Source organism: Corvus kubaryi, unplaced genomic scaffold (genome assembly GCF_017639235.1).
Source record: "Corvus kubaryi isolate FWS band 111438036 unplaced genomic scaffold, C.kubaryi_AGA036_p1.0 68, whole genome shotgun sequence".
NCBI classification, from domain to species: Eukaryota; Metazoa; Chordata; class Aves; order Passeriformes; family Corvidae; genus Corvus; species Corvus kubaryi.
In genome coordinates this window covers 12,447,024-12,459,483 of record NW_024582056.1, presented here as the reverse complement: position 1 = coordinate 12,459,483, position 12,460 = coordinate 12,447,024, and the positions used below count along the sequence as shown (strand labels likewise).

At 36.9% G+C, this 12,460-nt stretch overlaps 1 protein-coding gene across 7 annotated transcripts in view; it reads left to right on the top strand.

Moving 5' to 3' along the window:
- DDC (dopa decarboxylase) overlaps window positions 1-12,460 on the top strand; it is a 73,951-nt gene that overhangs the window by 43,424 nt on the left and 18,067 nt on the right. For all 7 annotated transcript variants that reach the window (XM_042048841.1, XM_042048838.1, XM_042048836.1 and 4 more), the window contains 4 exons: window positions 1,594-1,660; window positions 3,795-3,889; window positions 5,711-5,778; window positions 10,987-11,063. In XM_042048841.1, the coding sequence (XP_041904775.1) occupies window positions 1,594-1,660; window positions 3,795-3,889; window positions 5,711-5,778; window positions 10,987-11,063 (307 nt within the window). The remainder of the gene's footprint in view (window positions 1-1,593; window positions 1,661-3,794; window positions 3,890-5,710; window positions 5,779-10,986; window positions 11,064-12,460) is intronic.

Below are 12,460 nucleotides of genomic sequence, written 5' to 3'. Positions count from 1 at the left end.
CAGAGGGTGATGAGTCTTCCAGAGAAGTCATAAACGTACCTCAAGGCACTTCAATTTTTCTGTTTTTCTCATGTGTTTCAGGAATATAGGAGGGCCCAGTATAGACAAAGATTAGATTATCTTGAGGGAAAAATATGTTATCTCACGATTTTACTAACTGTATACATACAATATGCTTCTCATTTTCAGAACTGTATTTGTTTCAAACTCTGGTTCTTAGTAGCTTAATATAGAAGAAATACTGAATTGTCCCTTTATTATTTTAATAATGACTTTTTTCAAGTTTTGCTGTGACAGAACGTTTGTTTCTTGAAAAGTCTGGTGGATGGACAAGTATTTATGTTTTCCTTTCTCTTCTTACTGGTCTCACTATGAATTTGCTAAGGGATGTGGGCAGACATACACACAGAAAAATGTGGCTAGTTCCAGGTATATAGGGTAAAACTGTAGGAGCAAAATATGTTGCATTGATGGTGTACTTGGCAGAAAAGGTAATCAGAAATACTAAACTAAAAAAAGCAAAATTCTGGGCTTGGCATTTTATAATCATCTCCTAGCTGTACTATAGTTTAAGTGTGACCTTGGATAAATTATCTAATTCTTTTGTACTTTAATACTCTGACTAAAACACAGCATACTTTGTCTATTTAAACTGTAAAGTGTCTTTTATTATGTAAAAATCTAGTACAAGACAAAAACCAGACTCAGCCTTTATTAGTGCTTTCAAAAATAAGACAGGGTGTTTAAAACATAAGTGTAGCAATGAAAAATAAAATAATGTTTATATGCCCTTGGTAGTTGGTTTTTTTTGGTAAAAATTCTACCTGCATATTGCAAGTAAATTTCAATAGCTCATTTTCACCTAGTTATGTTCTCTTTCTACTGTGAAACTTCAGCATTTATTTTGCCTCTTCTTTTGGGCCACTGGTCACACAGAAGAATACATTAAATGAGGCATTAACAGAACGAAGGAAGAACTGTTCCAGTGTTTTAGGAGGAATCTGGGAGAAGAAGTTTCTCTGGGAAAAAGTCTTGCAAGCCAAATAGTGAACATATGCTACTAGTGAACAGGTTCCAGGTTGCAGATCTCTTGAGCATAAATTTGTTACAAATCTCTGTTGCAGAGCTGTGGCTCTTATCAAGACAGCAACATTTGTCTATCTATTCTGTCAACAATAATTCCAGCACCTTTGAGTTGCTCAAGTTCAGAACTTGCTTATATACCCTGAACTGCAAATCGTTTTGATGGGATTTGCATGTGTTAGGGTAGTATTGAGCCACACGATAAGCATGTGGAACATATAGAAACTATATAAAAAATAGCATTGGCACAATACTGTACTATATTATAGTACTTATCACTCAATTTTATATTAAAATTTGATTTTATGCATCTACTTCAATGGACTGTTACAGGCGCTTTGGAAAAAACCCACCCACAGTCAAAAATTCCACCAAGGGCAGGTAATGACTAACATCAGTTTTTTGCCCTATAATCTCTTCTTTTTGTTTATTGCTGCCTTTGGAGACAGCTTTTCTCATTTGGTAATTTTCTATGCTGTAACACTGTTTTTTTGTTTTTTGGCTCTACAGTTCTGTGCAACACTTGGAACCACCCCTTGCTGCTCCTTTGACAAATTGTTAGAACTGGGTCCTATTTGTAAGTCTTCACTGCTTCTTTCTAAAATTGCAGATACCAGTGTAAGCCATGCTGAGTCATTTCCAGGACATTATGCAGAGTCTGTGTCCAAATCCAATAAAGCAACTTATAGATGAGACCTTCAGTTATAGTTTTATTTCTAATATTAGGTCAAGCAGCAAATGTGCATTCTCAAACTGTTAAAAGAGTTAGGAGACATTGCCTCAAGGGTTTCTTTTCTGGGGGGGTATATTTTGGAACACTGTCAGTTAAGCATTACTGTAAGTGCCTCAGTTTGTAACATTTTTCTTCTAGCCCTTCTACCTGCAAGTGCATCTAGAGCAATGCTGGAAACTGGGGAAAAGTCGAACTCTTAATTCTGCTCTGCACTAAGTGTTTTGTTTCTGCGTGGTTCTAACAACTATAAAAAGTAGGGAAATATGCACCAAAAATCCCCATGTATTCTTAATCCTTACTCTCCCCTCCCCAATTTCCTTCCTCTTTCAAGAAAATAGGACAAATGCCAGGGTGTTTAATACAGTGGTTGAGTCATGGACTCTTCCTAAGTGTTTCTGAGTTATGGTTTGTTGTGTCAAGCTTTGATCTGCAGCAGGGCTTGGTCAAAAGCACACATTTGCTGGCTGATGTGAATGCTACCAAAGTGCACCATATCTCTTCAAGTGTTCATTTAGAACAGGAAAACCATAGATGTAAGCACCTGGAAGCAGCTTCATAGAAACACAGCTTGATTTGATGTCCTGTTAATTTACTCCGGTGAGGTTAAAAACTTTGGAGCTTATGTGGTGGTCACTTTTACACAGCTCTGTGAGGTCTCCTGCCCTTCAGCACAAGCCTCAGAGACTCAGTTTTACCCAATCTTTCTTTTTAAACAGGTTCCTAGTAGTCTGCTTAGCAGCTACAGATTCTTTTGCTGTTTGGGTTATTCCTATAGACCTGACCTAATAAAACAGTGACACCAATAAGTTTAGGCATAGCAAGTAATCGTTTTTCACCTCAGTCATCCCCTGCTTGTGCAGCAGAACCCAGCAGAACCATGGCAGTGAAGTCAGAAGTCTCATGCTAGCTTTTCTGCTTAATTTTCTCCTTAGCATACATGAGCAGTAGTCCTGTGATATAAAGGCAGTGTCTCAAACCAAGTATATATAGAAAAATAGATAATCAGTTAAACTTTTAACATGTGTTCAAATAAACCTAAGTTGTGGATGCTGTGAATAGTATTTTATTAGCTTTTCCCAGAAATTCATGCAAAACCAAAATTTTGTTCACAAGAAGGCAAATTTCAGCATGAACTTGGTGCCCAACTGCAGATCTCAATGGATATACCTCTCTATGTGGAAATAACCATCAGAATTATTTGGTGACCAGTTTACAGATGTTATGTGGGCTTCAGCCATCAACTGGTAGACCAGAATTGTTACTGAGTGCATTAAAGCAGTGATCTCTAGTAGACTGTGAATACTAAATTACAGAGTATATGTGAGCTGTTCATATGCCAAAATATTTCTGTAGAAACCATTCAGTGATTAATCAAAAGTAGCACTTTCTTAGCATGTCAGTGCTTGCTTTTGCATAAATATCTCTGTCCTTGAAATAAATAGTTTGCTGCACATAATTCAAAAGCATGTGCATGCACATTTATCAATATGTAAAAAACACTGTTTAGAAACATGTTTGTGATTCATGAGTTAGAAGTGGGGAGCACAGCTAATATTCTAGCTCCTTCTGTTAAAGTAGTTTTATTACCATAGATACGATAGCTAAATCTCTAGATACGTTTTTTTTAAAGTGTATTTTATAATGGTTCTTAAATCAAAACCACAAAATAATTTATGTTGCTGAATTTTAGTAAGAGAAACCTAGAGATGATGATCCTTTTGGGTCCTTTCCAACGTAGGATATTCTATGGTTCTGTAACTTTGTTCCATCAGAAGTGGGAAGGAAAAAGAATACGTTATATATACATTTTTATATATTAATGAAAACCCAGATGGTGGAAACATTTAATCTCTTAATTTAATTTTAAATTGGGAAAATAATAGCATCAAAGAGAAATCTCTCAGGCACTTGGTTTCATGCAAATTAATTGGGCTTTTTAATCTGCTGTTTAATTTATTTCCTTCAATTATTTTTTTAGGTAATAAGGAAAATATATGGATGCATATTGATGCAGCCTATGCGGGGAGTGCTTTCATCTGCCCTGAATTCAGGCATCTTTTAAATGGAGTGGAGGTGAATGAGTGTTTTTTCTCTAGCAGCCTGCTGAAACCTTGCTCTTTCATAGAATTTGTGGGTTTCTTATGCACCCAAGATTAATGGCTCTTCCAGAATCTCCGAGTAAGCTGCACCTCGGTTTGCACTACAAATCCCTGTGTATTCTATTATGTTACTTAAATTTTTACTGGTTTATACTGGGAGTATGCAAGCACCTCTCTATAAGAAGTTTGTCATTCAGAATAGCAAGTAGTACTGAATCAACAAATAGAAAAGAGGAACTTTTTCCCAAACGTCGCTAAAGACATATTTGTGACATCCTAATTCTACATTACACAAAGAAAGAGGAAAAAAATAATAATTTTGACAAATTAATGAGCTCATTATGTCTGTTCTTTTTCTTACATCCTGAAAATCATATAGTATAGAGCCAGTAGCTGTATCTCAAACAGACAGGGTTTAATAACCAGGAGACCTAAATGAAATATTCCCCCAACAGCACTGCTGTTCCTTTTCCGCCGCCTTGCTGAGCTACTTGGCATTCAGTTGCTTAGATAAGAATACTTCAATTTCCTGCTGCTCCCCTCAGACAGTCAGATAAGTCCTTGTCTTCCATGTCAGTGGAGAAAATATTACTGTTTGGTAAAGCCAGAAGTTTAAACACAGCACTGATAGGCAGTGACTAATGAAGAAGAGGAGGGAAAACCCCCTCACAAATAAAACATTTCTTTCTGTCTCTTTCTTATCAGCAAATGAAGCTTGTTGTAATTTCCTGTGGGGGAATATTTTTAAAATTATTGTTATTGGTTCCTGAAGGAAATGAAACAGCATCCCTTGTCTGGGCCAGCATTTGTCATAAGAGTAAATATTTAACAACCATGAATAGGTTTCCTACCTTGCATAGTACAGGGTGATAGCTAGATGGATGTATAGATAGATAGATAGACAGATAATATTCTCTTATTAGAGCAATTATTAATTGTTTACAGATGACAGGGAAGGTTATGAGAAGCAAATGAGAACAGAAAAGTGCTATATGGAATAGTCAGACCTTGATGCTGCCAGGTCCCCATCCCAGGCTTTTTAAGGCTGGTGACTTCTGCCTTTGTTAAAACAGAAAACATGGATGAAGCCTTTCCCACATGGTGTCCATCTTACCCACCCGGCTTTCTTCTGATGCCCCACCTAAACATATGTCAAGTAAAGTAGGCCAGGCACATGGTGTATAAATATGTATTGCGAGTGCTTACTCTTTGGTCATTTTTCTTTTGATTTAAATGAAACAATAATTTCTACTGAAAGAAAATACTCTGTCAGAAAAAAAAAAAAAGAAAAAAAAATTCCTAGTCAGTTGTAATTTTTTGAAGGAACATGATGTGCAGATTCGGAATTACATATATAATTTATTGCTATATATCTGAATTTTGCATATATTATTTTAATATTCTTGGAAATAGAAAGCTTAGGGAATTGTTATTGGAAAATGTGATATGAACCCCAGTGAATGTTTCTGAGTATGCAGATTTATTTATTTATTTTAGTTCACAATAAGATATATACTTTTCCATATATATGTATCTAGAAAGTGTAATTGTAAACAAGTGCTCGTAATGTTGATAATACCACTAGCCTAACTGCATACCTAACGTGAATTCCACTCCCAAAATAAATGAAGATTGAACTACAGCAGTTTCTAAATAAGGTGACATCAGTATGAACATTTTAAAGACCCAGTTCAGGAACTGATTCATAGTTACACAGACAATTTGACAAAGTTGTATCATTAGCAAGTGGATCCTTTTCTCTTTCATAATTCTGTTTTTATTTATCTATTCTCAGTTTGCAGACTCATTTAACTTCAATCCTCACAAATGGCTCCTAGTGAATTTTGACTGCTCTGCTATGTGGTAAGTATTACAGTAAAGGGAAACATTACAAAAGACAAAACTGGGGTTATATTAGTCTTCCTTTCTAGCAGTAGACATTTAGTTACATTTCTCTATTGAAATGAGGAGAACTGGATAGCTTTAACTCTTATAAATCATTTACAGAATTCAAACTTTCATTTAATCCAAGGTTCAAAACCATGAAACTTAGAAATAGGCCTGAGCTCTGCATTATGTTCCAGAAAGAGAGAGAAGTCCCAAAAAGTCTGCAGATTTATACATAATCCATTTTGGGGCTGTTTAAAATGTAAATAAAAAACCTTACTTTAAAGATATCAGTGCAATGAACAGCATGCTAAACAGGGCTTTTTTTTTTTCTTCTCTTGCTTTTCCATAAAATTTCTTTTGGTTTGAGCTTTGATTCTTTTAAAAGCCTTTCTAAAAATGTTTTAAGATTTGGCTGATGAAAAGCAGCTGATTTCAAAAAGGACTATTTATGCAATTTTGTAGTGACTTTCAATTTTCCCAGATGACACCAGAGACAACATTTTGATATTAAAAGATGCCAAAATAGAAACTCACAGACATACTTTCAAACAAAGCAAAGTATCATGGCAGTAATAATAGCATGGGTTTGTTAAGAACATTCCATAGTAGATGATCCTATTTTGTCCCAAACTAAACGCTTACCAGCATCACAACTAATGATACTTATTAGCAAAATAGCTATTCAACAAATGCAGACTATTTATCAAACTAAATGAAAATATTAATTTCAGTTATAATAGAAGGAAATTTGCAAAAGCAAAAAAAAAGAAGACTCCAAAACATCATCCAGAAATAGGTCACCTTATTTAAAAGAAGAATAAATGTAAGACAATGGTCCCTCAGTTGCTTTTGGTTAACCTTCATCCCTTTTAATTTCCCTGGCAAAGTAGACTTTTCAGGTTAGATATTATGGTTTTTACTTTAATATTTCAGCTGGTGCAGTCATTTCAAATCTTCCAATACATTAGGTTTTTTTTCTTTTCCTTAGGGTAGATGGCTTACATTTTGACCTTAATTCATCAGTAGTGGCAGCACCCCACAGTGTGCTGTGTCTCTGTGTATAAGGAAGTAGGAAGATGATGAAACAAACTCCTTTGCTAGTTCCTCCCATCTTTTTCTTATCACTCAAAGACACTGTTAAAAACAGAGCCACTTGCAAATAAGACAATACACTATCATTCTCTTTGATGCTTGTAGAACAATTAGGAACCACTGTCTATTCCCTAACAGTTTAGTTTCTCATTAATTCTGCTTTCCCTGAAAACTCTGTGGAACTATGTTAAAGGCATTTTACCTGGTTTTCCAGTAAAACAAGGTATATGCAATCACACTGTGAGTTCCCATCTCAGATGATTTTAGGTTATTCCTAGTAAAGCTTAGACTTTAGACTTAGGAAAGTATTTGTCTGCATTTTGTTTCTTGTTGGTTTTTTTTTAGATAAACCATTGCATAAAATGCTTGTTTTCATAGGTAGGAATATTCCAATACAAGGACTCTGAAGAGATCTTGCAACGTCTCCTTACTCTGAGTAAAAGTTTCACAACTAAAGCCACTCGGGCTTCGATTCAGCAAGGCATTTATGTATAGGGGTTATTCACTTAATACAGAATAAATGTACACTTTAAACTCTTTGACTTAAAGCCAAGTCCATTGTCCAGCTAATTCTAAGACCCATGTCCAAAATTCACTTGTTTTACCAACTGTTACACTCCCTGAGAAGGTGAAAAGTAACAATAAAGGATGGTAAGAAAAAGTAACTGTGAAGGATACATAGTCCTCTTAGGATCCATGAAAAGTATTAAGCATGATACTATGGTAGTATGGAAAGAGTTCAGCAAACACTGAACACCATTTCAGAATCAAAGTAATCTGAGTTCCACTGATGGGCAGACTTCAAAATAACCCAGACTCCTCAGCACTTTCCCCAGTAAACATTCACATTTCTTTTCACTGCAAACTGATTAAAATAATCTACCCATTAGATCTGTAATGTAATTATTAAACTACTCAGTGCAATATGTGGCACTGATGTCATTTCAGATTTGGAGGCAATTTCATTATAAACCTTTTGTAAAATATTCTCAGACTTCCTGATGTACAGAAAAGAGCAGTCAATTTCCTATAAAAAGGAATTTAATACAGCCAGTCCAAGAAGGGTGTATTTTCTATATTCAAATATTAGAGTCCTTTAGAGACTTTGTCTTGAAACTACAGTCAGTTTTGCCTGACTTGTTTAATTGATACTCTGGAATATTATAAAATAGGAAGAAGTATCTTCATTCAGAGGGAATAAAAATAATAATTTTGCAAAGTCTTGATATTTTTGATTTTTATTACTCTTTTCAGGGTTTAAGTGTTAACTTTTGATTGGGAAGGGTGTTTCAGTAACTGAAAGAAGGTGCTTACAGGAAATACTTACCTGTAGATCATAGAACACAGAATAGTTTGGGTTGAAAGGGAACTTAAAGGTCATCTACTTCCAACCCCACTGCCATGGTCAGGGACACCTTCTACTCGCCCAAGGTGCTCAAAGCCCCATCCAGCCTGGCCTTGGAAACTGCTTGAAATGAAATTGTATTTCACTTCCTGACTTCAACTGAAAAAATTTGAATGATCCACTTGAACACAAACAGAAGTGAAATTTTCCTGTTGGTTCATAATATGAGGTCACCTTTTTATCTGTCACTAAAAATGCACAAAATAGAGAGGCAGTTAAAAGCTGCAGATGTGCAATTCATCTAAGTCACTCCTCACAGATTTTCATCACTTTATTCACCAGGACTTTTGTTGTGCATTTTGTATTATGAGTACTTAATATGTGAATCTGTGCTACTTAAGCTAGGTCTTGGTCTATTAGCCTTAAAACAATTCTAGTTTACCAGTATCATTTGTGAAGTACATATTCACAGGATCACAGATTCTTTAGGGTTGGGAGGGACTTCTGGAGATCACTAGCCCTATGATTTTCATCTTGAGAGGTAGTCAAGGAACATCTTTCAGGCTGGTGGATGGGTGCCTCAGAGTCCCTTAACAGGGAATTGCCCACTACAGTCACTCAGCATTTCTTTTTACAGTAACCACCATGTCCTCCTGGTGTACATTCTCCTTGTTTGCCTTGCTCACAGACATCAAAAACCTCTAAAGCATCATACCTGATTTTGGTCTGAATGTTGGAGGGTGGAGGTTGGAGCCCTGCTTTTGTCCAAGGTGTCTCAAGCTCAGAGTTATCTACTGTAGGTGTATGGTTCTGGAGCCTATGGTTCTGGAGCCATCTAGCTCTGTTTCAGTCCCTCTACTACCACACAGCCTATTATCTGTGTCTTGTAATGCAGCCACCTGCCACAACAGGTCATCCACACTTTGTGCAGGTCGCAGCCTTTTCTCCAGGAGAAGTATCTGCGCATCCATTGCAAGCTACCAGCTGTACTGATGTCTCCTTCCTTACCAGTTCTGCCTGATTGGCAGCATCAGACTTCTCACGGGCTGCCTCCGTAGACACACTGGGCTTGGCTCTGAGGTGGGTGCCCACCATTATGGCAGAGACCTGGAGCACTCAGCACTCTGGTGGGGACCTCCTGAGCACTTAGGACTTGCCTGAGGTGTGGACCTACTTGCAGAATGCAGCAGCACCCTTCCTGCGTGCCCTGCCTACGGAAACTTCCATGTCATTTTTGTGTCTTCTAAGCTAGATGTTCCTGCAGAATAGTCATCTGTTCCATTGTTTAATACAGCATCTTACAGGAGAAGAGATTAAGCTCTCACAAAACAGCTAAGCACATTGCTTGTAACTTGGATTAGCTGCATACAGAATGAGCTACTGAAACACGAATATAGCAAAGTAATCAAATATTTCAAATGAACTACAGTAGAGCAACTTAGAATTTGTTAAAAATATTTATCCTAATTAAACCTCTTTTCAGTTAATGTTTTCTTCCTTTTGTCCACAGGACATTTCTAGCAATAGTTAGGTTATTAATTGTTTTTATTTTATCTGAAAATCTGTTACTACTGTCATGTGCATAAGTTTACTTATTTTCAGTTATGTACTTCCCATACCTGAAGGCAAATACTTGGCTGTTACCTTGGTACTTCCCTGACCATTAGGGAGAGGAAGGCTTTTTGTTTGTTTGAATAAGATGTTTTATGACCACAGTCTAAATGTGCATGAGAGTGGGAGTATGTACTGGCCTGTGCATTTATACATACACACTAAAATATTGGAAATTAGATTTTTACTTAGAAATTTACAATTCTATATTAAACCATTAAAACACAGAAAAAAGCTTTGGACTTTTGTCTTTTAGAGTATCCCTGTGCTGATATGATTTTTGCTTACTTTGTAATATATTTATAGGCATAATCTAATGATGTAACAGTCTTTCCCTATTTGATTTATGGTTTCTTCTTCTTCTGCCTCTATAAACCCCAACATTTGTGGAGGTGAGTCAGTCTTACACAACATGAGGCATGAACCAGAAAAATCTTGTTGTTAATCACTGGCAAAACATAGCTTATTCTCCCTAAAAAGGACACACTGGCTTTTGAACCTCAGTCCAGTCACACCACCCCTAGCTGGCAATAGTAAGCTATGCTTCCCAGTGTAGCATTGTGCTGTAGAATGTCAGGAATTGTGTGTTGGATCCAGCTCATGGCAGGGTGGTACAAGAGGGGAGCCTGAGGCAGGACTGGGTGGCTGGTCCCTTCCGGTGGCTGCTGCTGCTGCTTCCCCAGCAGCACGGAGAGACAGTGGCCAGCACCCCCCGCAGCCTCAGCGCGATCTGTGCGGTGTTTAGGAAGCAACAGCTCTTCCCACGCAGCTTTGTACTGCAGTAATTTCAAGACAACTTCTGTTGACTGCAAACATTAACATTGCTTCAGCTAGTCTCACATTCTGGTGTGAGCGTCTATCACCATAAAAAGATCCTCTATGTCTGTTTCTTGTCTGTTTTTAAATATGCAGTCGTGCAGTCATGCTGCCCGTTCCTGCTGAGCCTTACACTTAACTACTTGTAAGTACAGTACTGATATGGCTGTGAAAAAGCACTGAAAATGGCACAGGCTGTGCTCAGGAAATATGCCAGTTTAAACACATTCAATTTTACTTCACTTCTTGTGGAAATTTAATCCCTTAAGTCTTTATTCTTAAATTTCTCAATTTGATTTCTTTCTTTTTTTATACAGGGTGAAAAAAAGATCGGATTTAATAGGTGCCTTTAAATTAGAACCTCTTTACCTGCAGCATCACCATCAGGAGTCTGGTAATTTTGTAATTAAATGAGATTATTGTTATTTTGTTTGTTCTCTGTTATGTAATGCAAAAAAAGGACTTAAGATGAAAACGCCAATCCTTAAACTACCCAAGTTGTTTAGGAGGCTGTTTCCATTTTCTGAGCACTCTAGGGAGCTAAGCTCATTAAAGTGCAAATACGTGTCTAGTGAGATTTTAGTTAGTTGAAAGCAATAGAAGGAAAGTAATTTCATAAACCATTGTATTACTACTTTTGTATTGGGATTTCCCCAGTTTCAGACTTACCACTGATTGATTGCAGGAGTGTTGAGAAAATTCTTATGATCTTTTGGCTGTCAGATAAACGTATTATTGAGTGTTGTGTAACAAGCTCCTTAACCTGTCTTCCCCACCACATCTTTCTCCAGAATGATTTCAGGATCTGATTTGGTTTTAGAGTTCCTAAGCTCTGTGACTTTTTTTCTTAGTTATTCATGCAAGTTCTGATTCAAATTTTTCAGAAACCCATGTGAGGAGCAAACACTCCCTGAAACTACAAAGAAGGGGTGAACTGTGTTTGCTGTCTGTGCTCTGCTTTTGAGTGGTAGCTTTCTGGGACATTATGCTGTAGCCCTCATGCTCTTACACTGGCTGTAGAGAAAGGTGGTAAGAGTGGACTATCTGTCTTGTACAAAATGCTCATGAAAGCTCTTCACAAAATGCTCACAAAGAACTTACAAATCTCAGGCTCTGTACAAAGCTCCTTAGTGGATTTGTGCTGGTCCTTGCACATACCTAGCAACTGCAGAGTGGTATTTGCCCTCCTGAAGCCAATTTTTACACATTTGGTTATTAACAGAGTAATTGTGAAGAAGGTCATAGCAGTGCAGTGTCAACATGTGGTGGATGTTCCATCATAACTTTCTCAAGAGGCTGAATCATCTGTAGAAGGTTTTACTATATGCTAAACTGCATCATTTTCATGGAATTGCTGGTGCTCATCTGTGTACTGAAGTGTATCCTGTTATGGCTATGAACTCACTGACATTTAAATTAATACCATCCAGAATTCCACTATTCACTAAAAAGCCCTAGGAAAAGTGGATTCATGTGCCTTAATCATGAACTGGTATAAACCTTGCATTTTATTGTTTTCCTCCATTTCCAAGCAATGCAAACATAGAACAGTGCAGCAAACAGGAACATGTAGTAATTCTGGAGCTGAGGTTCACCCTCTAAAGGCTCTAATTGTTAAGAAAAGAATGTATACTTTTTTTTGCCTTTTTTACTGAAAAATACAAGTTACAGCAAATACACTTAAGGCACTATCTTTTACTTAACATACATAAAAAATATTTCTCTTCAGGAGAAGAAAATCCAGCCTTAACTAAAATGAAAATATGTTCTTGGGACAACTGACAGTCCTGA